The sequence below is a fragment of the Nothobranchius furzeri genome, chromosome 1 (genome assembly GCF_043380555.1).
Source record: "Nothobranchius furzeri strain GRZ-AD chromosome 1, NfurGRZ-RIMD1, whole genome shotgun sequence".
NCBI classification, from domain to species: domain Eukaryota; kingdom Metazoa; phylum Chordata; class Actinopteri; order Cyprinodontiformes; family Nothobranchiidae; genus Nothobranchius; species Nothobranchius furzeri.
In genome coordinates, this window is record NC_091741.1 from 31,524,846 (window position 1) to 31,550,596 (window position 25,751).

At 43.0% G+C, this 25,751-nt stretch overlaps 1 protein-coding gene across 2 annotated transcripts in view; it reads right to left on the reverse strand.

Moving 5' to 3' along the window:
• Nucleotides 1-25,751, reverse strand: part of kiaa0930 — a 156,114-nt gene that overhangs the window by 107,913 nt on the left and 22,450 nt on the right. For both annotated transcript variants that reach the window (XM_070552683.1, XM_070552656.1), the window contains exon 2: nucleotides 19,061-19,209. In XM_070552683.1, the coding sequence (XP_070408784.1) occupies nucleotides 19,061-19,209 (149 nt within the window). The remainder of the gene's footprint in view (nucleotides 1-19,060; nucleotides 19,210-25,751) is intronic.

Here is a 25,751-nt window from a genome sequence, read left to right on the forward strand (position 1 = left end):
GATACAGTCCCAAACTAAACATGGAATTAATAAACTCTGTATTTGCATTTTGCATTTGAGGATTCAACAGGTCAATGTTAAAATCCCCACAGACAAAACACATTTTTCTGTTGATTATATCATCACACATATCAACTATTTTTTCTTTAAACATTTCAACACAAGATCCTGGTTTCCTATACATACAACTGACTAACACATTCTTAGACTTTTCTATTTGTATTTCCACAGATACACACTCCATAATGTTATCCATAACTAATGTCATATCACCCACCAATCTACTTTGAAAGTTTTTATCAATATACAAAGCCACACCCCCACCTTTTTTGCAATCTCTACTTGTGGAAAACATATTATATCCTTCAATTTGAAACATAGATATCCTCCCTTCCTGGAGCCATGTCTCAGAGATTGCTATTACAGTAAATGGATGATTTGATTGCTTCAAACATTGCATAATCTTCACAAAATTTGAATTTAGACTTCTACAATTGAAATGTATAACAGATAATTTACCTTTTATAGTGACATTATGTTCAAACTGGTCTTCAGTATAGTATTCACAATGATTTTGTACTCTAGTGTAAAAATTGTTATCTGGGTCAATGTCATCCTGCATATCCTGTGGTTTATATTCTGTGTAGTCAAACCTTTGCAATTGTAAATTTTCATAACTTGAATTACCAGTCTCTGTTCTTACTGTATTGAGAGTTGAATAATCCAGATTCTTCGTATATCTTCTTGTTGTATCATCCATGCGTGAAGTTGGTTGTCTTCCTCTTATTCATCCTTGGTGATCCACAGCAGACATATGTCATTTGTATTGATCAAGTTCTTTAATATCTCTGATGACCATCACTTTTGCCTGCTCCGGGGGACCATTTAGCTTTATCAGTACTTTGCAGTTTCTTGTCCAAGTGTCATGGATCTTCTTTTCTTTTCTCAGGATCCTTGCTTGCCTTGCGATTTCTGAGTTTCTTTTCGTAAGATGCTCATTTACATATACACTTGTACCCTTTAATTTTTTTGCATTCCTCAGCACCTCCATTTTACATTTTCTACTGGCAAGCCTGATGACAATGGTTGATGTTTTACTATGTTTTTGAGCCAATGAGTGACAAGCCACAATGTCTTTACTGGATATTGCAATATCTTTGCTGTTGAAAAATTTGATCACCTGATCCTCAAGTGAGGGAGAACCTGGAGAATGAGTAGCAGTGATTTCAATGTCTTTTCCCCTGTCACAGGCTGCGGCCTGTGCATAGGTACGGTGTATTTCCAGTCCTGATATCAAGAGATCATCCAACCTTGAATGTTGCTCCAACTCGTCAACCCTCCGTTCAAGCAGCTCAATTTTTTTGTCCTTTTCTTGTATTAAAGCCTTAAGTTGCTTGACTTCTTTCAATACCTCCTGTAGGCCGCTTTGCTGTTTTGCCACTTTAGTTATCTCATGTGACATGAAATTCAAGGACTTTTTTATCTCCTCCATATCTTGGACCAGATTCTCCATAGACATCGTTGTTCCAAACAGTTTCCTTGGATGGTTAACTTTATGGCATTGTCAGATTCCCAGCTGGTTGGAACATGTGCCGAAAAAAATATGTCCAACACTTCATGTATCGAATAAATGTTCAATACTTCATCTAGCTCAAAAATGGTTTAAGCCAAAGGTTTCTAATTACTTAAGCCACAAAAAAGCAAGCTTAGAAAAGGTGGATGTTGTCTTATTTTGCTGATATTCATATATTAGGAAAGCTCAGCAATCTCACCACACCTACTCGGCAGCCATCTTGGATTCAATGTTGAATGTTTGTTCTTGGGAAGTGACTCGTGTTTCTCATCTTGAGAGGCACTATATAAAAGAGCATTTTCTTTCGTTATTTTCTTTAAAATTAATGGACTCACCCATCTTGACTCTTGACTCAGTGTCCATGGATGGATGGATGACAAGAACAAGACTTCTGTCCATAGCGGACCCGCAGTATTATTACACTGGTGTCAGAAGTGGGATCTACTATAAAAGTCAGAGCCTGAAAATTGCTTACCTGCCCCCTCGGTACAGGCTGCTAGTCAGCTAACAACATCAGCTTGGCCAATTTTCATGCCCGAAAGCTTTTCTGGCACAGGGCGTGAATGGGCTGATGGGGGGAATAATTTGAAATGGAAGCTGATGTCAATAATTGGGACAAGCCACTAAGACTAACATGTATGTGTTTGCTCTTCTCTGGCAGAGCTCGAGAAGTTTATAGTGGGTTGTCAGATGCTGTAAACAAGGATTATGCTTTACTGAAAGCAGCTATGAGTAAATGTCTAAATCCATGTGATAGTGAAAACTGGAACAGAGCTACTTTTGCCGCCCGTAGGAGGTTGCATAATGAAAATATCAGAGAGTTTGGGTTGGCGCTTCGGCGTCTAGCTCTTAAAGCTTATCCATCAGCAGACCCTGAAACCCGAGATCTCTTGACTAAGGGTCATTTTATAACACATGTGGGCTGTGGGGACCTGAGGGTCAGTTTGCAGAGTGCCAAACCCAACACACTTGAAGGTGCTATTAATTTGGCTGCAGAACTGGAGCTTATTAGGGGATTGGAGGGCAACTCCTTAGTTGACGCTAAAGTGCGCAGGGTTGCTGAGCAGGTAGTTAAAGAGGAGCGAGTTGATGCTCTTCTTGGATTGGTGGAGGGTTTGAGGCAGGAGGTACAATCTTTGCAAAGTGTGGCACGAGCCATTTCGGCACCAGTGGTGCCTGGTGCTTAGTCCATTGATCCCAATGGGAGTGTGAAGTCCAGTGTTAGAAATATGCCCACTAGGGACCGCCGCTGCGGACAGGGAGGCTGTTGGGAGTGTGGGTGTGATAGTCACCTACGAAGTGATTGCCCATATGTTCAGGGAAACTAGAGGGGGCGTGTACAGAGGGCCAAATGCCCGCCTCCTCTTCTCTGTCTATGAAGGCCCAGGCTGTGCCAAAGGATAAATCTGGATAACTTAAAGCTAAAATAGGTGGGCGTGACTGCTATGTTTTGGTGGATGCAGGGGCATCTTGCTCAGTAACCCCTAGAAGTGTGTGGCTTGCCTTCACATAAGGGAGAGAGAAACTAAAAGCCTATGATGGGAAGGCCATAGGGTTAGGGTTAGGGTTAGGGCTGTGTGTTTTTACCTGCTGTCTACTTCCACCTGCCTCATGCCTCTCACCTGCAGCCCTGGGTGTGTCGGCTGTGTGAGGCTGAGCCAGAAAGTTGTAGAGCTGGAGAGGAGGATCTCCACGCTCCACCAAATCCAGGACCATGAGCGCGACGTGGACACCATTTTCTCTCGGACCTTCGCCACCACTGATGGGGCTCAGCTGGCGGATGCCGTCTCATGCCAGCCCGGAGCAAATTCCATCTCCGGTTCTCCAAGCAGGCTCGGAGTGCCGGGGGCCTGCACAGCATTCGCGGTGGAGGAGGAGCGCTGGTTCCAGCAGGGGGCAAAGCCGAAAGCCCCCCTCAGCTCCACTCCCTTGCTCCAGGGTGCATGGGTCAAGGTTGGGTCCGGCCAAGGTGGGGGTACGCGGGACGGCGGCCGCCGATCTCCCCCACCTAGCCTGTCCTTGTCCAACTGTTTTGGCGTCTTGGAGTTGGATTTTCCTCCTCTGCCAGCCCCTAGCCGTGACTTTACAGGATCCTCCCAGCCGCTGCGGGACCAGCTGAACATATAATCCTTCTGATCCTTTTTCAAAGGAGTTTTTAAATATTCTGAGTTATATGGATTTTAGTCAACATGTCACACAGGCAACTCACAGCAGAGGACACACCCTGGACTTGGTCATCATGTATGGCCTGTCCACCAGTGTGTCCTCTGTTATTGATTTGGCTGTCTCTGATCACTACTGTGTGTTTATTAGCATCACCAGTTTTGTCCAGCTGGAACCCTCTATGAGAACTGTAAGGAAGCGTCATCTCACCCCTGAAGTGGCTTCAGGTTTTCTTGAAGTTTTTAGAAAGATCTCTCCCACTCCGGTAACTAACTCTTGTGATTTTACTGTCAATGATTTTAACAGTAGACTGAAATCCGCTCTCGACCAGCTTGCTCCACTTAAAATAAAAAGTCTATATTCAAAACGTGCTTCACCGTGGAGAAATGAAAATCTAAAGAAACTAAAGAGAAACTGCAGGGTTGCAGAGCGGAGATGGAGAAAGAACAAAACAACTATAAATCATCAAATATATACAGAGCTTCTCAAATCATATAATAACGCAGTGAGAAATTCAAGACACGCATACCTTTCCAAACTCATTCTGGACAATAAACACAATCCCAGAATACTTTTTTTCCACCATAAACAACATTTTAAACCGTACCTCCAATTCACTTCAGAAAACCCCCTCAAATGCACTCAGAGAGGAGTTTGCAGCCCACTTCAGAGGGAAGGTAGACACCATCAGACGGAATGTTTTATCCTCCATAAGTAATAAGGTCTTAGATAAATCTGGATGTGTGTCTATACCAGAGGAAACACTGAACAGTTTTGTCCTGGTAGAAGCTGAGACTCTTAATAAAGTTTTCTCCTCAGTGAGACCCACCACATGTGTTCTGGACCCAATTCCAACTTCGTTCTTTAAACAATTTTATGGATCTTTTAGTGATGAGATTTTAACCCTGATGAACTGCTCCCTTCAGACGGGGTCTTTCCTGCTGCCTTTAAAAGGGCGGTGGTGAGGCCCCTGTTGAAGAAGAGCAATTTGGATTTTAATGAATTAAACAATTATCGACCGGTATCCAACTTACCATTTTTAAGCAAAATTTTAGAAAAGTTGGTTTTAAATCAACTAAATGATTTTATAAACACTAATAATGTCCTAGAGAAATTTCAGTCTGGTTTTAGGTTGAACCACAGCACCGAGATGGCCCTTCTGAAGATTTTAAATGATTTTAGAGTAAATTATGATAAACAGAAGTTGACAGTGTTGGTTCTACTGGATCTAAGTGCTGCCTTCGATACAGTAGACCACACTATTCTTTTAACTCGTTTAAAGCAGATCGGCCTCTCTGGTGCTGTACATAGATGGTTCACATCCTACCTCACAGACAGGACTTTCATGGTGAGTTTGGATACCTGTTCCTCTTGTTTTGATAGACTATCAAAGCCTGGATGGTGGGAGCTTTCTTCAGCTGAATGAAGATAAGACTGAGATCCTCATCTGTGCCCCAGACAAGCTGGTTCCCAAAGTCAGAGACTCTCTTGGTCAGCTTGCTTCCCACACCAAACCTTCCGTCAGGAATCTTGGCGTGACCTTTGACCTAGCTCTCACCCTGGATTCTCATGTCAGTTCTATTGTTGGCTCTTCCTTCTTCCATCTCAGGAACGTTGCTAAGCTGAGTCCCGTTCTGTCCCGCTCTGAACTTGAGACAGTTCTCCACACCTTCATCTCCTCACGCTTAGACTACTGTAACTCTCTTTTCACGTGTCTGAGCAGAACCTCCCTGAACCGTCTACAGGTGGTTCAGAACGCCTGTGCTCGGCTTCTGACCAAGTCCTCCAAACACACCCACATCACCCCGCTTCTCCTCCAGCTTCACTGGCTGCCAGTCAACTTCAGGGTTCATTTCAAGATCCTGGTTCTGGTCTATAGGGCCTTACATGGACAAGCACCATCTTACATTGGTGATCTTCTTAGTCCCTACACCTCCAGCAGGTCCCTGAGGTCCAGTGACCAAAGCCTACTGGTTGTGCAGCACCAGGCTAAAGGTCAAAGGTGACAGATCATCTGCTGCTGTGGCCCCCAGACTCTGGACCTCTCTCCCCCTGAGCCTGAGATCAGTGGACTCAGTGGTCTCCTTTAAAAAGCAGCTGAAGACTCACTTGTTCAAGCTGGCTTTTGTATGACCTTCTTCACCTCTCTCTCTTTATTCTGCTCTCCCCACCTATTTCACCTTCCTCAGGATCCACTGGTTTCCCTCTTTCCTGTTCACTCTCTCTCTCTTTCTTAACATTTTTTCTTTTAAATCCCAATTGCCTATTTTTGCTCATTTTAAATATATTTTTAAACATTTTCTAAATGCTTTTTTATATTTTAACATTTTTTTTGTTTTGGTGAAGCGTCTCGTGATTTTTATTGTGATGGACAGAAGACGGAAGCTGCCGGGCTCTGAGGGTGTGGTGATTGGACACCAGCTGGTCCTCGTTATCCATAACGAGGCCAGGGAGGATAAAAAGGTGACAGGTCTGCTGAGAGGTGTGCGTGGTCGACCTGTCATTGTGGCATCAGACTTTGGGGGTGGGGTCGTTCGCAGCAGGTTAGGGCTGCCGGCGACGAAGACAGTTAAACAGGCATGCAGCGTTCCAGTGCTAGGAGGGAAGGCTTGTCGCCTTCTTTAGGCAGCGAGGGCTGGGCATAGTGGATGCCGAGACCACGCCAATATCTGCCGCTACGGACTCAGGCAGTTGGACTTACGTGGTGGATTTACCCGCCGTCCTCGCAAGCTACACCCCGGGGCGTTGGATGGCTTTGGAAGCTCAGACCCCGGGGAGAGGGGTCACCATATCTGAGACAGCCAAGTACCGCTGCTTGTGTGGCTCATGCTGGACTGTTGGTTTTAGGAGAGAGGGCTTGGGCCATGGTGTTTTATCGTTGTATCTTATTGAGTGTGCAATAAAGCGTGTCTTTTATAAGTCGTTGCCTACTGGTGGTGTTTTCAGGTTCTGTCTGGAGGGCAAGATATTCTGCCCGTGCTGCCCACGGCTACTTTCATTACATTATCTTGAGAGGCGCTATAGAAATGATATTTTCTTCTTTTTCTTCTTCTTCTTCTTCTCTAGGGTCCATGGGATTACATGTGGTGTGCCCCAGGGTTCAATTTTAGTGCTTTTTAATCTTTATATGCTCCCTCTTGGCTGAGTCATCAGGAGACACGAGGTTAACTTTCACAGTTATGCTGATGATACACAATAGTACATCTCCGTGTCTCCTGATGACTCTCGGTCAATGGATGCACTTTTTAATTTTAGACATTGAATCCTGGATCGCAGAGAACTTTCTCCAGCTCAACCAGGACAAAACTGAAGTTATAGTTATTGGTCCTGAGGCCCAGAGAGAGAAGCTTTTACCGAAATTACAATCTCTGTCTTTTAATCCTTCTGAACATGTGAAGAACCTAGGTGCTGCCAGAGGACCTCAGGGCCGCAGAGAACGTTCATGTTTTTAAGTCCAGGCTCAAGACCCATCTTTTTAGGTTAGCTTTTATCTAAATATTTACTACAGTTTTATTCCTCGTTTTACATGATTATATTGTATTACTTGCTTTGCATGTATATGATTATTTTTAGCAGTTTTATTGTTTAATATTATTATTTTACTGTCTATATGATTTGATTTATTACTTTATTTTCTAACTTTTGTCATTTATAGTAGCTCTTTTATTATATTTTTACTAATTTTAATCCAGTGTTTCCTCTGTAGGGGCCCTCTGCCCCAGGAGCGGTGGTCGACTGTAGCTTCCTGGGCGCTCTGTAGGTGGGGGTCTATGCCCACCCTCCACTGAGCACCCTGACTTAGTCACCGGCCAGCATCATATCCAGTGACAAATCGTACAGGGAATTTGCTCCTCATCCTTCATCAGTTTGTGCAAATTGGGGAAATCCTTGGGGAAATGAGCATGTCCAGACTGATTACTACGTCACAGGCTGTTCACCTGAAGGACCTCTGGAAGTTGTTATATTACTGCTTGTTTTATGTTTACATGACAGTTAGCTTGAAACTGGCTTGTAGATTATCGTTATTATACTGTAAACAAGAGATTTCTCCCATTGTTCACAGTTATTCACGGAATTATGACAAATGGTCTTTTCCATACGATAAACACTGTATATTTATACTACTGCAGCGTTTTCTGACAGTTTCGCTCTTGCTTATAGTCTAGTAACACGCTTTTAAAGCACGGTTTATTTTAAATAGGTGATATTTCTCAAAAAATACAAATCTGTAGTAGGATGTCGACGAGGAAGGACATAGTCAGAACACCGGTTCCAACCAAGCTACCGCCAGCCGCGGACCGAATCACAGAAAGAAAACCAACATAGTATAACGAAAAGTCAGTGTTAATCAACCATACCTTTAGCCAAGACTCGAACTTCACAGCATCCATCTGACCAAGCCCAAATCAAATCACCAAGCAAAAGATATATTCCGTTGTCACTGTCCTTGGGTCAGCTCCAGGTCAGCTCACTCGTGCTCTGATCAGCACAAACTAATCAGGTAGCAGTATTCCGAAAATCATGTATAGCAGATATGCTAGGTTTACAATGCTTGTTGTAAGCTAACTGGCTTGTTCTATTATTTTGAAATGAGGTAAACTTCTGGTCACGCGTCACTGGTTCCAGCAGATTATTTTTATTATTCATTACAGTTTCTAGTGTAGGGTCTCAGGAATGGTGCCTGTTAGGAGGATTAAAAGTCCACCGCAATATTTCACAGAGTCATTAAACTGAGCCCTCTGTTTTGTTCTGTTATGCCTCTGATGTATGGTAGGGTTATCACTGGTTTTGGTTCTTGTCTTTCTGGGTTTCTGGTTCTTTGCTTAGGTTGTTCTTTTCTTTGTTGTTGTTTGTTGTTTACCTTTGTTTATTGCCCATGTCGGGTATCCGCAGGTCTTTAAAGCGTGTTGTATGTGTTTGTCCTCTTGTTTACGGTCTCTTTCTTCTGTTACCATGTTTGCTCTGTAATATAATGTTCTGATTACTGACATTTTGTGTATGGTGGGGTGTTCTGATGTCCATAAAAGATATTGGTCTGTGTGTGTTGGTTTCCTGTATGTGTTTATAATAACAATCAAAGTGTTTTTATTGATTTTTCAAAAAGCATATCATTCACACAGAAAAGCTCGAACTCAAGTCCTATGACACAATGCAAGATAAAACTATACCCAGACAAAAAAAAGGGGGGGGGGAAGTTGCCAGTTATGGAGTAGACGGAAACTCATCTTCAAAATAAGAAATGAAAGGCTGCCAGACCTTAAAAAAATGTTGGTGTTGCCCTGAATAGTAAATCTGAGATGTTCTTGTAAGGTTTTGGCCCAGACGGAGCCTCTGCCTTGTCACTCACTCAGGTTGTTACCAGCGGTTTGTCCACAGAAGAAAAAACAAGAGTCCAGGATGTTGCAGAGCTCTGACTGTTTATCCTTTTTCTTTGAACGCAAACAATCCATGACATTGGGGCATGGATTCCCCTTAACAAGCAATCAACAACAACAGTACCGAATCCACCCTTTTTAAAGCTAACTTGGAACCAGCCATTATGACATGGGCAGGGGAAACAATTAGCTTGAAATCCTGCAATCAATAAGGTACATCTCAACATCTCAACAAAATATGTCAAACAATCTATTTACATATTTACCTCCTACCTTAACTCAAAAGAACAAAACCAAGAACAACTACACTTAAACAAACACAAGATAACCTCCTCTCCCCCCTTCTCTTCAGTCAGTTAGTTTCTCCCTCAGTAGAGCTGATTAAGCACACCAGGAACTGATCATGGCTGCCTATGGGCGCGCTTCCATGGCAACACTTAAATGACCTCAGAAAGAAGGGAGTGATGAACACCAATAGATCAACTTAACTTAAAGTAATTTATAGATTACCAAGCGTATTTGACCTAAAACACACAGAAATACAGGAGTAAACAGAAACAAGAGACATAACTATTAGTGAGGAGATAAATCCCTTACAGTTCTAATTTGAGGTGTGCCATCACTTCTTCCAACCAATGTTTGTGGGATGGCAGTGTTGCCTTTATCCAGTTAAATAGAATCAGTCTCCTGCCCAACAATGAGGTAAATGCTATTGCCTTCCTCTGAGAGGCTGTTAGCCGAGTTTCCCTCGGTGCCACACCAAAGATGGCTGTTAAAGGCATCGGTTCTATGTCTTCGTTATACAGTGGGGCAAAAAAAGTATTTAGTCAGCCACCGATTGTGCAAGTTCTCCCACTTAAAATGATGACAGAGGTCAGTAATTTTCATCATAGGTACACTTCAACTGTGAGAGACAGAATGTGAAAAAAAATCCATGAATTCACATGGCAGGATTTTTAAAGAATTTATTTGTAAATCAGGGTGGAAAATAAGTATTTGGTCAATGACAAAAATTCTACTCAATACTTTGTAACATAACCTTTGTTGGCAATAACAGAGGTCAAATGATTACTATAGGTCTTTACCAGGATTGCACACACAGTAGCTGGTATTTTGGCCCGTTCCTCCATGCAGATCTTCTCGAGAGCAGTGATGTTTTGGGGCTGTCGCCGAGCAACACGGACTTTCAACTCCCTCCACAGATTTTCTATGGGGTTGAGGTCTGGAGACTGGCTAGGCCACTCCAGGACTTTCAAATGCTTCTTACGGAGCCACTCCTTTGTTGCCCGGGCGGTGTGTTTGGGATCATTGTCGTGTTGGAAGACCCAGCCACGTTTCATCTTCAAAGCTCTCACTGATGGAAGGAGGTTTTGACTCAGAATCTCACGATACATGGCTCCATTCATTCTGTCCTTAACACGGATCAGTCGTCCTGTCCCCTTAGCAGAAAAACAGCCCCAAAGCATGATGTTCCCACCCCCATGCTTCACAGTAGGTATGGTGTTCTTGGGATGCAACTCAGTATTCTTCTTCCTCCAAACACGACGAGTTGAGTTTATACCAAAAAGTTCTACTTTGGTTTCATCTGACCACATGACATTCTCCCAATCCTCTGCTGAATCATCCATGTGCTCTCTGGTAAACTTCAGACGGGCCTGGACATGCACTGGCTTCAGCAGCGGAACACGTCTGGCACTGCAGGATTTGATTCCCTGCCGTTGTAGTGTGTTACTGATGGTGACCTTTGTTACTGTGGTCCCAGCTCTCTGCAGGTCATTCACCAGGTCCCCCCGTGTGGTTCTGGGATTCTTGCTCACCGTTCTCATGATCATTTTGATCCCACGGGATGAGATCTTGCGTGGAGCCCCAGATCGAGGGAGATTATCAGTGGTCTTGTATGTCTTCCATTTTCTGATAATTGCTCCCACAGTTGATTTTTTTCACACCAAGCTGCTTGCCTATTGTAGATTCACTCTTCCCAGTCTGGTGCAGGTCTACAATTCTTTTCCTGGTGTCCTTCGAAAGCTCTTTGGTCTTGGCCATAGTGGAGTTTGGAGTCTGACTGTTTGAGGCTGTGGACAGGTGTCTTTTATACAGATAATGTATTCAAACAGGTGCCATTAATACAGGTAACGAGTGGAGGACAGAAAAGCTTCTTAAAGAAGACGTTACAGGTCTGTGAGAGCCAGAGATTTTCCTTGTTTGAAGTGACCAAATACTTATTTTCCACCCTGATTTACAAATAAATTCTTTAAAAATCCTGCCATGTGAATTCATGGATGTTTTTTCACATTCTGTCTCTCACAGTTGAAGTGTACCTATGAGGTAAATTACTGACCTCTGTCATCATTTTAAGTGGGAGAACTTGCACAATCGGTGGCTGACTAAATACTTTTTTGCCCCACTGTAAATGAGTGAGAACGTTCTAAAGATGTTAGCCCAAAAGTCTTTCAGCCTGGGACAAGACCAAAACATGTGGCATAAATTGGCTGGCACCTGTTTACATCTGGGGCAGGTCGGATCGGACCCCCGGTACATTTTTGCTAGTTTCTCCTTTGACAAGTGGAGTCTGTGTAACACCTTGAACTGTATCAATCCATGTCTTACACATACAGAAGCAGAGTGTACTAGATCTACTGCCCCTCCCAGTCAACCTCTGAAATGTCCAGCCCCAATTCTTCCTCCCATTTCCTTCTTACTTTGTCCAGGGAGGGGGAAGCCACATTCTGAATACTTGCATATTACGTGGAGATTGTCCCCTTAGCAGTCAGATCTGTGCCCATCAGCTCATCTATCCATCCACTTTGTGGAAGCTCGAGGGAGGGGCTGAATGACTTTTTCACATAGTCCTGAACCTGGAGATATCTGAAGTAGGTAGTCTTGGAGGAGATTCCATAGTCCTTTTCCAGTTGAGCAGCAGACATAAAAGTACCATTTTTAAAAAGATGTTTGACGCATTCCACCCCAGCTCTGTGCCATTCCCTAAAGGCTGTACCCCCGAGGGCTGGGGAAAACAAGTGATTTCCATAGATGGGAGCAGCTAGGAGGGCATTCCTATTTCCAAAATGTAATCTGAATTGAGTCCAAATTTTCAAAGAGTTAGATATCACCGGGTTATTTGTGTAAAGATGTTTGCTCAAGGGTAGAGGAGCGCAGACCAGGGAGCGCAGGGACACTGGGCTAGAGACATACCTTTCCATATGAACCCATATTGGGGTTTCATCCTCATCTAACCCTTTGACCCAAAATAACAACTTATGTATATTAGCAGCAAAATAATAGTGCATATAATTCGGCAGAGCCAGGCCTCCTTCTTCTTTCTGTCTCTCCAGAAACTCTCTTCTTATCCTGGGGACTGTTTTTTTTCCAGATAAAGGTAGATGTACATTTGTTCAATTCCTTAAAAAAATGATTTAGGAATGAAAATTGGTATCGTCTGAAATAAATAGAGGAACCGTGGCATTATATTCATTTTAACAGAATTTATCTCCCCTGCTAATGATAAGGGGAGCGATGCCCACCTTTCCAGATCTAATTTTGCTTTGTCCAGTGTAACCTTAAAGTTATTGTCCAGTAAATCTTTATATTTACTAGTTACATTAACACCTAAATATGTGAATTTATCCTCATGTATTGCCAAGGGATAGGCCTGGAAAGAAAGTTTCCTCGCCCGTTTATTAATGGGGAAAAGAAAACTTTTGCCTAAATTAATCTTATAGCCCGACCCCCCCCCCCAAATCCTTGATAATACCAAGTGCCACCGGGATACTAGTGTCAGGGTTTGACAGGAAGAGGAGGAGATCATCCGCATATAAGGATAGCCTATGATTTTGCATCCCCCTTTGTATCCCCACCAATTCAGCAGCCTGTCTCAGCTTTATCGCAAGAGGTTCAATTGCCACATCAAAGAGCAGGGGTGACAAAGGGCCCCCCTGTCTTATTCCCCAAAGTAGAGAGAAGGGTTCAGATATGATATTATTTGTTCTCACCCTAGCCTGGGGGCTCAAATAGATTATTTTAATCCACGAGCAAAATGTTGGACCAAAGCCGAATCTTTCAAGAGCCATAAATAGATAGTAATATTCTATTCGGTCAAAGGCTTTGTGGGCATCAAGGGATATCACAATCTCTGGTACATTGTTATCTTCAGCAGTATATATTACATTGAACAGACGGCGGAGATTGCTGGAGAGTTGTCTACCTGTAACAAACCCTGTCTGATCAGGATGTATTATCTTATTTATAATAAGCTCAATTCTAGCTGCCAGTACTTTAGTCAGTATTTTATAATCACATCCAAGTAAACTTACTGGGCGATACGACTCACATTTAAGTGGGTCCTTATTCTTCTTAAGGAGTACAGAGATCAAAGCTTGCGACATTGTTTGGGGCAAAGCTTTTTTATCAAGAGCTTCCATAAATACTCTGCAAAGCAAGGGTATCAGTTTGGGAGCAAATGTTTTGTAAAACTCACTTGGGTAACCATCAGGGCCCGGCGCTTTTCCTGTCTTCATACTCCGAATTGCTTTGTCTATCTCCGTGGTCGATATGGGTTCCTCCAACCTATCTCTATCAGCTGCCTCTAGTGGTGATATTTCAAGGTTTTCAAAAAAATCCTTCACTCGGTCCCTATCATTTATTTCTGAGGTGTACAAGTCCTCATAGAAAGATTTAAATTGATTATTAATACCCATCTGATCTATAATTTTATTACCCATATTATCTCCTATCTCTAGTATCCTACCAGCAGTTGCTGATTGTTTCAGTTGGTAGCTCAGGAGTTTACCAGCGCGCTCGCCATGCTCATACAGAACTTGTCTTAACCTAAGATATGAGTCCTCCTCATGCTGACTTGTCAGGATATCATATTCAGTCTGGAGCAGAATCCTTTTTCTATGCAGCTCCTCTAATGGAGTCATAGAATTTACCCGGTCAACTTCTTTTATTGCTTTCATTAATTCTGTGGTACGTTTCATTTTTCTTTTCCTTTCACCAGCACTGTATGAAATGATTTGTCCGCATATATACGCTTTCAATGATTCCCATAAAGTGCCACTGCTTATATCAGAAGTATCGTTAAGATCCAGGAAAAAAACTATTTGCGAATTAATCAATTCTTTAAAATCCTCATCAGCCAATAATCTACTATTAAGGCACCACATCCTCTGAGGTGGTGTATGATCAGGGAATTTAAGTTTCAGTGTGACCGGGCTATGGTCAGATAATACTATACCAGGGTATTCTACATTCATTACCATAGGGGTCAATTTGTTGTCTAACAAAAAATAATCAATCCTAGAATAAGTTTGGTGTGGCGGGGAATAGAAGGAGTACTGTCTGGCAGTCGGATTTGCATATCTCCATGGATCAAATATACCATATGTTTTACAAAAGGAATTAACGCATTGAGCAGATTTACTTAACACATTAAGTGTTGGGCTAGAGCGGTCCAAAGTTAAATCTAGGACACAGTTCAGGTCTCCCCCCAAAATCAGATTATTTGTGTCCAAATTAGGTAGTAGTGAAAACAAATCCTTAAAAAATGTAACATTATCCCAGTTGGATGTGTATATATTTGCCAACACTACCAGCATATTGAATAATTTCCCAGCTACAATAACATATCGACTGTGTTTGTCTTTTATGGCAGATGTTTCTATGAATTGTACATTCCTGTGTATAAGGATGGCCACTCCTCGAATCTTCGTCGTCGTCGTCTTCCTCCGCTTATCCGGGTCCGGGTCGCGGGGGCAGCATCCCAATTAGGGAGCTCCAGGCCGTCCTCTCCCCGGCCTTGTCCACCAGCTCCTCCGGCAGGACCCCAAGGCGTTCCCGGACCAGATTGGAGATGTAACCTCTCCAAGGTGTCCTGGGTCGACCCGGGGGCCTTCTGCCGGCAGGACATGCCCGAAACACCTCCCCGGGGAGGCGTCCAGGAGGCATCCTGACCAGATGCCCAAACCACCTCAACTGGCTCCTTTCGATCCGGAGGAGCAGCGGTTCTACTCCGAGTCCCTCCCGAATGTCCAAGCTCCTCACCCTATCTCTAAGGCTGAGCCCGGCCACCCTACGGAGGAAACTCATTTCGGCCGCTTGTATCCGCGATCTCGTTCTTTCGGTCATTACCCAAAGCTCATGACCATAGGTGAGGATTGGGACGTAGATCGACCGGTAAATCGAGAGCCTGGCTTACTATCAAAATTTGAATGGTAAATCTGAATCCCCCCCCCCCCCCCCCCCCCCCGACACAGTTTGAGGTGATCCCTGTTTAACAGGTGTGTCTCTTGCAAATATACTATCTCTGCTCCCTGGTCTCTTAAATACAAAAAGATCTTACTCCGTTTTGCCGGCTTATTGATTGCCCTTACGTTCCAGCTCATCAAATTTGTGCCCATTCTGCTCACATCCACGTTTGGTGCCATGCCACGAGTCCACAGCCCAACATGCCCACTACGCTCCTATGCCGTCCACTATCTGGATCACACCCTGAGGACCTGGCAGCTAAAAAAAAGAAAATAAAAGGGAGACGTCTGGGAAAAAAAGGGGAAGCAACACACACACATATACAAGTAACACATAACACAGTACATATAGAAACATGAACCCAAACGCAGTGCTCTTTAACAAGCACTCTCGTGGGCAGCCGGTCCACCTTCTCGTACACACCAAGCCTACCGTGTGTGGCTCCGAGCAAAATATCCCATGGTTCTAAAAATATAATATCACCCCAGTAGGGGGAGCTCGTAACAAAAAAAAACCTTTCAGAAGAAAATACAGTAATGCAAAAATAACTTGTACTATTGGCAGCCCTTTAGCTCCCCCCTCTTTTCTTTCATAAATAGTATAAAGCAGGGCCACAGCATTTCTTAAACTAAATATTCAAATGTAAAGCAAGAGAATGAGATATTACTTTGTCAGCATTGTAAAATCTAACCAACAATATCTTTCCTAAGAGTTTTAAGTCCTTACACCAGTGTAGACCTTATACTTAGCCAAACTCAGACCAGCCCATATACTTCACCCAGAGTTCAGTGTCTTCTTGATGAACTCCATGGCTTCTTTTGGGCTCTCAAAAGTTTTTGTTTGTCCTCCCTCTGGTGTAATCATCAGTGTTGCCGGGCAACGGAGCCCATATCTGACACCCCCCCCCCCCCCCCCCCCCGCAGGTACGCAGGAGGTTCCGTGCTTCTTTGAAGGCTGATCTCCTGTCGTTTACTTCCTGGGTGTAGTCTGGAAAGATGTGAATTCGTCCGTCCCGACCTTCTGGTGTTCTCTCCATTTCCCTCGCCTTCTTCAATATCTCCTCCTTCTCCATGTAGTAGTGGCATCTCACCACGAACGCTCTCGGTGGAGCCCCGGCGCCGTCTCGTCTCGCACCGAGTGTTCGGTGTGCTCGATCAAGCGTCGGTGTCACTGATAGCCCCAGTTTTTCTTTCAGCAGTCCAGCTATGAACTCCGATGGCTTCTTGCCTATCTCAGCCCCTTCCCTTACCCCCACGATGCGTATGCTGTTGTGTTGCGATCTCGCTTCGAGATCTTCACTCCGTCTCCTCAACTTCAGTATCTCCTTCTCCATTTCCTTCAGTTTCATCTCCATGCTGGTTATACTATCAGACTGGCCGTTCAGCGTGTCATCCACTTCTTTCTTCCGTGCTTCCATCTCGTTAGCCAGACTGATGTTCGACTCTAATCAGCCTCACCTCCTCCTCACAGAGCAACTCAAATTGAGCTTTAGTGTTATCTTCCACTGTCTTAGCCCACTTTTTCCATCTCGGCTTTTGCCTCTTTTCTTCCTTTTTCTATTTCCTCTTTGCATCTCATGATCTCGGTTCTTGTCTCATCTCTGTATTTTGTAATCCCAACATTCGTTTTTTGATCTCAGACATCATGTCTTGAGCCCACTGAGGCATGTCGTCGGCGTGTGCTGAGCTAGCATTAGCTTTGCTAGCCGCGACGGCAGAATTGCTGTCCGCGTGCAACTTTTCCACGCCGGCACGGGTCTGTCGGTTGGACATTCTCGATCCTAAATTGTCCCGTGAGCACCTTCGTTCACTTCAAAGCACGAATCGCAGTAAACGAGCTCCTCAAAAATGGTAACAAACTGACAATATCACTATTTTGACTACTTTGCACGGAGCCTCCGCACGCACGTCCTCACACGGCCAAGCACATCCGGAAGTCCTTCTCTTCCTGTATGTGTTTATGTTTAGGGTCCCGTCGGTCTGTCTGGTGATTTTCATATCCATAAATGCTATGCTGCCTTCTGTTTCTGACTCGTAAGTGAATTTTATGTTGCCTGTGTCGTCAATATTGTTTAAGTGTTGTGTTAGTGTTTCTGTTTGTCCTGTTGGTATGATTTCCAGTATGTTGTCTACGTAGTGTTTCCATAGTTTTATTTTACAGTTTGGGGGGGCAGTGGCTATGGCTTTTTGTTCCAGGTCTTCCATGAAAAACTGGCACAGGGTGGCTGATAACGGGTTACCCATGGCGAAGCCTTCCAGTTGTTTGTATATTGTGTTGTCGTATGTGAAGTAAGTGGAGTTAGTTACCAGTCCTATCAGTTGTGCTATGTCATCTGCTGTGAGGTTTGTTCTTTTGTGTAAAGTCTTGTCTTGTCTGATTCTGTTAACTACTATGTCTATGGTTTTTTGGGTTGGTGTTTTTGTGAACAGGGATGTGACGTCATGTAAGATGAGTATGTCGTTGTCTTCTATTGTAATCTCCTTTAGTTCTTTTGCCAGTTCTGTGCTGTTGTTGCAGTGTTGGTCTGTGTTTCCTAAATGGACTGATTATTTTGCTGATTTCCTTTGCCATGTTGCAAACAAGATAAAAATAAACCTTTTCTGTGTTTTAAAAAAGAACCAAAAATAGAATGTAGTCAGCATGGTCGTGGCACAGTGAATAATGGTGAAGGCGTTTTTCACCCGAGTGGGACGACCCCCCCTTTTGAGACTCCATCCACAAGCATCAACGTGCCGAATGTGGGCTCCTCTTACTACTCGATGAATCTTAAGCAGAGGGGGAGTGTGTAAATCGACATGGTTTTGAATACTCCAAACCCAGATACTGCTTCATGGACTGTGACTTTGAAGATGTTTGTGTCGGAGCTTCTTGAGCTCCGGGTTTCAGATGGGTCTCTTGGGCTCAAAAGAGGAATCGGCATGGGAGGCTGGACATGGAAAGCAAATATAGGTACGTCGCCAAAATCATTCAGCGATTGTTTGAAAAGAGGGAAAGTAGTTATAAGCTGAAGGGAACAAAAGTCTTCAAAAAGCCCAGATTTAGAACCAGAATGAAGGAAATGAGTATTTCGGTGAATGGTGTGAAATTATGGAATTGCCTGGACAGAGAAGTGAAGAACTCTAAAAGTGTTTAGAGATTACATCAGATTAAGTGTGGTGGGTGGATATGAATGTGAACAATGTATGTGGCTAGAATTGAAATAGAAATTATCTGAACTAACATCAGATTTTAACCATAGGCCCTATCAAATAAAAATGTTTTAACCCTAGTCTTAAGAGTAGACAAGGTTTCTGCCTCATGGACTATAGCTGGGAGCTGGTTCCACATGAGAGGAGCCTGATAACTAAAAGATCTGATTCAAAAGCCTTTGATGCATAAATAAAACCCATGAAATCTGGAATTATGCTTGTTATAAAAATCTAAAAACTATTTCACAATGCAGAATAATTTCTGTCCGCATCTTGATGCATTGATTTTTTTCCTCCTGTCCATTGTAGCGACAGTGGAGGAAAACTCCCTTAAACAGGGGGAAAAAACTCCAACAGAACCTGGATCAGTATGAGCAGCCATCTGTCACAGGTCACTGGGAAATGGGACATTTTAAAAAATACAGTTTATTAAAAAGTTCCATATTCTCATTTTAATATCTTTTTTTTCTGGGAATCGGCTTCTCTGTGAGACGTTAAATTGTGTGAGTTCTCATAACCTTTTTGCCCTCGCTAGTGTCAGAGCTGACATAGGCTGGCCTCCTTCGGACATAGAACAGCATATCATCCTGTCGAGGTGCCAACTTCTCCATGAAGTAAGTGGAGAACATCCAGGTCCAGAAGACGATGCGGTCATCTTTAAAACAGCCTGCGGACACATAACAAAGCTCATTAATAATTAAAGTTCAGACGTAATAAGCATGTTAATAAAAATAAACACATTTTACTGTTATAGAGCTATAAGTTTGTAGAAAAAAATTAATACAATTAGATGCACCATTATATTTTAGCAATTAAGATTATTATTTTCAAAACTTTAGAAAATGTAATACAAACAAACTGCAGAGTCAAATTTAAAATTCAATGCTGTAGTTCTTTTTTTAAACACAGAGCAGTTTTGTTTACCTGTTTTCCCGCTACGTTTCATTTGCGGCTGCAAACTTCTTCAGGCTGATGCCGCAAACGAAATGTAGCGGGAAAACAGGTAAACAAAACTGCTCTGTGTTTTAAAAAAGAACTACAGCATGGAATTAGAGATACGACACAGCAAGAACACACCTAAGATGTTCAAATTTAAAATGAATTTAAGGGACAGAAATGTGAGACGTAGCAGATGGCTGCTCATACAGATTCAGGTTCATCCTGTTAAAAGGGAGTTTTCCTCTCATTGTCACTACATGCTTTCTTAGTATGGGGATTGCTATAAAGCAGGGGCATTCATTCTGGGCCTGGAGGGCTGGTATCCAGCATGCTTTAGTGGTCTCTCTGCTTCAACACACTTCAACACAGTAGTTGAATCACCTGTGAATCAGCTCATCGGGCTCTGCAAAAGCCAGTTAATTACATGCTGATTGAAATCAGATTTGTTGAAATGGGGTTAAAATGAAATATTTATTTGTACGAATATTTATTTATTTATTTTGAGCAGGGACATTAATACTTCAATTGAACCTGAGCAGTGTCCCGGAGAAGCACCAGAAACCACTCTTGTAGCATGTGAACACAGCAAGCCAGAGGCGGTTTTACCATTAGACATAGGTAGGCGGCCGCCTGGGGCCCCCTTGTGTTGGGGGGCCCTAGCCCTGACCGCCGGCACCCCTCTGTTAATGCCACAATACTCTTATTACCAACCAGTGGCCGCAGACGGGATTGGACATGCACACTTCTCATTACCATAATTCCTGAACCGTTCAAGATATCATTAAAATTCCAAAAGTGCTGAAAAGATTAAAAATGGGGCTTTTCGTGCATATACAATACTTTACGGTAGCCACCGGGATTCCCTGTCTTGAACGCAATGAATCACAACATAGATTCAGAGACGTGCTGAGTTTGTCATCCAAAATGCTCTGTTTTATAACTTTTGAATGGCTGATCAGATCCCAAAAAATTCCAACGGTTCCTAAAAGTACATAAAAGCAGCTTTCCAACGATCTATAGCAAGAAGCAATCGGAGTTAGGGAAAATATCGCTACGAGGGGAAATCCTGCTGTACAGCCTGGTTGAAACGGAGCGCCGCACCATGGTGAAAGCGGATAATGGAACGGGGAAGCTAATTAGCATAAAAACCAGCATGAAATTATGGAAATGCCTCAGAGAAAATCAACACGATCTATTAGGTGTCCCAGAAGGCTCATATCTTAAGACAGTGACCACGAAGGACAGATCTCCAGTGAACCAGGGTATGAATGTCTGTTCAGTCTTTAATTTTTTTATTTGAACAACCCTCAACTATTTGCTAATTGTAAGATTCAGCTTCATTCCAGCATTATTTATCTTTTTACCATAAATAATTATTTTTGCTAAAACAAAAGTTTTTGGTATAGCAGTGCACGGTGTGCCAGAGAAACACCCCATGGCAGTGTGAGGTGCGCTCTGCCTGCAGCTGGAGAGAAACTGCTTCAAGGTCTACCAAATCAAATAAAAACGTCTGAAAGTTTACAAAAATAAAGTCTTAAAAACTGCACAAACTGGAAGTGACTGGTAGTCATTCCACTCCAATCCACTTGGTGGCGGTAATGCACCAAATTGTTGTTTGCCAAGTGCCATAAGACCACAAATAATAAGAAGAGAGGCGGGAGCGTACGTAACAAACTCAAAGCGATAGTCAAATCATTAAGCATGACATGAAGTTATCCTAGTGGCTCCAGTAAGAGAAAGAAGCAGCTTGCTTCATAAAAGCTTTTATTTTCACTTCTGAAAGTGATGTCGTTTTTCGATGTAAACATCAAAAAGAAGCAAAAAGTAAAGACAATGGAAAATGTTTCAAGGGAGGAAAACATAGACCAAAATGGAAAATAGAAAAAAAATAACTAAGGCTAAAGTACAGGAGCACCGACAGGAAAAAGAAAGCAGAGCAAATATTGAAAGCGCTCAAAGGGAGGGAAATACAGGAAAAAAGAGGAGTACTAATAAAGAGAAAATAACTCATGTCAGAAGAGGGGGGAGTTTCGCAAATCCAGTTAAAGGTAAGATTGTCGAAAATTTAGTGTAAGGGGCCCCATGTCTGTGTTCGCCTAGGGCCTCCAAATTGCTAAATCCGCCCCTGCAGCAAGCAGGGCGCAACAGGGTGAAGAAGAAGAAGACAAGGCTGCCAACTCTCACGCACTGAGCATGAGACACTCATTTGACCCTCTTCACATGCTCTCACGCCACACCTCCAATCTCTCACGCCAAACCAGTGCCTGCACTCCCAAAACGCGCATCACGCACAGTACATAGGGCTTACGAAAAAAAACAACCTTGATATTAATTATAGCATTATACTGAACAACATGCACACAAACTTAATAATTTAACCGTTATTTCACACACAGAATCCCATCTGTATAATCCAAGCCGGTGTGCTTTTTCCGCTCTGGTTGTGAGATGGACGGAGCGGTGAGCTCCACCTGCTGTTTGTTGATGGGACGGGCATATGGAGCTAGGATTGGGACAATATTCAGCGTAACTTGTACCAAGTTTTGTAACTTGGAACATGCTTCATCACATGTAACTTTGGATTCATAACTTGTAACTTTAGTTTTCTAACTTGTAATTCTCAATTTGTACTTGTATTTCTTGTTTTGTAACAGGAACGTTGTATTTTGTACATGTATTTTTTTATTTTGAAAAATCAAACTTTTATTTTGTACATTTACTACTCATTTTGTAACATCAAACATTCATTCAGAAACATGAAACTTTCGTTTTGTAACTAGCAGACTTCCATACTGAAAAAATCAAGGTACAAGTTTGAAATCAAAACTCTCAAAACACACATTTCATTCTACAGGTACACACCTCAAATCTCCAGTTACGGATATTTTTGTCTCGATGCTAGCGTCAGTGGGAGGAACTTGGGTGGAACCAATGAGAGCACGAGTCTTAGCTACCAATCACGTTTCTCGAATTCCTGTCCAATCATTGGGAGAGGAGGGCAGGGTTCTGTCAGAGCATACGACACGGAATGCGGGAGTCACGTGGTTCATGTAGCTTCGAATAGTTCCAAACAGCCCCCGCTGCTGCACTGACTGCAGTTCATTTTTGGTGTTTCGGAAGGATTCTCTCCGGTAAGTTGATGAAATGTCATCATTTTGCTGCATTGTGAAGCGTTAGCTAACCGCTTCGTACCAAAATAAGCCAACAATGATATTTTATGTTGCCAGTTTTAGCTAGATAACCTTTAATGAGCTAACTGTGTGCAGCTTGTTGGTTGTGAGCAGGAGGACGAGCTGCAGACGGGTTTCTTTCAGCTTGTTTGATTCTACGTTTTAAAAATATTCCCCACAGTTTTAAATAGGTTATAAACTTTTTACATTATTTGTTTTATTTGGGATTTTTTGTACAATACGTTGCTGTATCAACACGAACATGCATCAGAAATGGAAGCAGAATGGAGAGACCAATAATAAAGAAAATGTGATTGTGAAGACGAGTAATTATTTAATATTTTTCAGTTAATAACACTGACTACAGCGAACTGCTGAAGCTTGAGACTAACAGGATTACGAACGTAAGAAGATATGTTCTTCTGTTTTGTGGACTCAAGTAATAAGAATAAAATTACGATATTTCAAGAATAGTAGTGGAACACAATAACTTTTAAAAATTAGACATTTTCCATAAAACTGCTCATTTCCACTTGCTTTATAATAATATTAGCATTTGCAATTTTGTTATTAAGGAATGACAGGAAATAAGAATTAACAATAACACAATTATCAATAAATAAATGTCAAAGAGTGACTAAAACAAAAATCTTATGTAACCATTAAAGGTTAAACTGTGTCATGTGTCCATCTTCATGTTTTCATAGAGGCTGAGCGGAGAGCTGACCAGGAACAACGGTGGTGGCAAAACCCAGTTGGGTCTGTGATGGAGTGATGCACGCCTGGAGTGATTACCATCTCATCCACAGTGAGCACACACTCTCTTTCCATCTCTGTCAGATTTTAACCTTCAAACTGAGCATGTCACACACCTCTCCTAACACACCTGGTTCCAGTTAATGGGCTGCATTTGTCTTTGCAGGGTTCTAACATCAGGCAGAGGGATACTCATGTCCTGAAGAAACCTGCAGCCTGTTGAACCCACTGAAAAACAGAGCTGTACGGCCTTTTTGATTGTCTGTTTCCTCCCTTAGGTTTTCCAGCTGGGTTCCCTGGCTGCATGGCCTGTTCCTTTCTCCTCCTGGCCCTGACGCCGGCTCCTCATGGCTTCCTGGGATGTCCCTCTCTCCTGATACCATCTCATGTCCCCCTCACTTTCCCTCATCTCATTTGCCTCACTGCTGCTGCTGCTTTCCTCTTTCTCTGAAATTATAATGGCACTGTTAGAATAAAGAATAATTTTTAAATAAAATAAATACAAATGTCTAATATTTCTAAAGATTCGTACCACAGTTTACTTGAGGTCGTCATCTTCCTCCGCTTATCCGGGTCCGGGTCGCGGGGGCAGCATCCCAACTAAGGAGCTCCAGACCGTCCTCTCCCCGGCCTTGTCCACCAGCTCCTCTGGCAGGACCCCAAGGCGTTCCCGGACCAGATTGGAGATGTAACCTCTCCAACGTGTCCTGGGTCGACCCGGGGGCCTCCTGCCGGCAGGACATGCCCGTAACACCTCCCGGGGGAGGCGTCCAGGAGGCATCCTGACCAGATGCCCAAACCACCTCAACTGGCTCCTTTCGATCCGGAGGAGCAGCGGTTCTACTCCGAGTCCCTCCCGAATGTCCGAGCTCCTCACCCTATCTCTAAGGCTGAGCCCGGCCACCCTACGGAGGAAACTCATTTCGGCCGCTTGTATCCGCGATCTCGTTCTTTCGGTCATTACCCAAAGCTCATGACCATAGGTGAGGATTGGGACGTAGATCAACCGGTAAATCGAGAGCCTGGCTTTCTGGCTCAGCTCCCTCTTCCCCACGACAGATCGGCTCAGCGTCCACATCATTCTGATAACTTAATGGTAATTAATGTAAATATGTGCAGTTTAGAAAAATGAATGTTCAGTATTCATTCTAATAAAACATGCTTGTTTGTAGAAAAGAATAGAGTTGTGTTACTCTGTGTGTGTGTGTGTGTGTGTGTGTGTGTGTGCGTGCGTGCGTGCGTGCGTGTGTGTGTGTGTGTGCATGCGCGCGGTGGGCGCTCAAGGGATGTCTCGCCCAGGGAGTAATTCCATCTAGAACCCCCACTGCTTACGAATCACAGAAGATTAATAACAATAATAATAACAATAACAACAATAATAACAATAATAATAATACACCTTCCTCGACAACAACAACATGCTACCACCAGAACAAAATTGCTGTAAGAGAGGTAGTTATGGAAGCAAAGACCAACTCCTGATCAACAAGATGATACTGGAAGACAGCAAGGGGAAGAAGAAAAACCTGAGTACAGCAAGGATAGACTACAGGAAAGCCTTCGACAGCGTACCACACTCATGGATCATCAAAGTAATGGAACTTCATAGAATCTCACCAACTCTCATTACCTTCATGAAGACAAGTATGGAATCATGGAGGACCACTATGGTGCTCACTTATGACGAAAGATCCATCAAGACAAGACCAATAAAAGTGAGGTGTGGTATCTTTCAAGGAGACTCACTATCACCTCTCCTTTTCTGTCTATGTCTAGCCCCACTCAGCACCATGCTAAACAACAGTGAACATGGCTATGAGGTTCAAGGCAAGAAGATCAACCACCTTTTTTACATGGATGATCTGAAGACCTATGCCAAAAATGATAACCAACAAGAGGGACTATTGCAAATAGTCAAGCTCTTCAGTGATGACATCTGCATGCAATTTGGACTTGACACATGTGCAAAGGTTGCATTCAAAAAAGGAAAACTCCCATCAACATCAAACATTCAATTGGACCAAGAGACTGTCATAATGGAGCTCAATCAAGAGGATACATACAAATATCTTGGGGTCAATGAAGGAGATGGAATACAACATGCTACCATGAAAGAAAAAGTAAAAAGAGTACTACAGAAGAGTCAGGCTTGTTATCAAGAGTGAACTCAATGCTGCAAACAAGATCAAAGCCATCAACATTTTAGCTGTTCCAATGGTTACATACAGTTTTAATATCATCAACTGGCAACTTAAAGAAGTAAAGAAACTAGACACCAAGACCAGAAAATTGCTGACTTCTGAAAGAATGCACCACCCAAAAGCGGATGTTGAAAGAATGTATG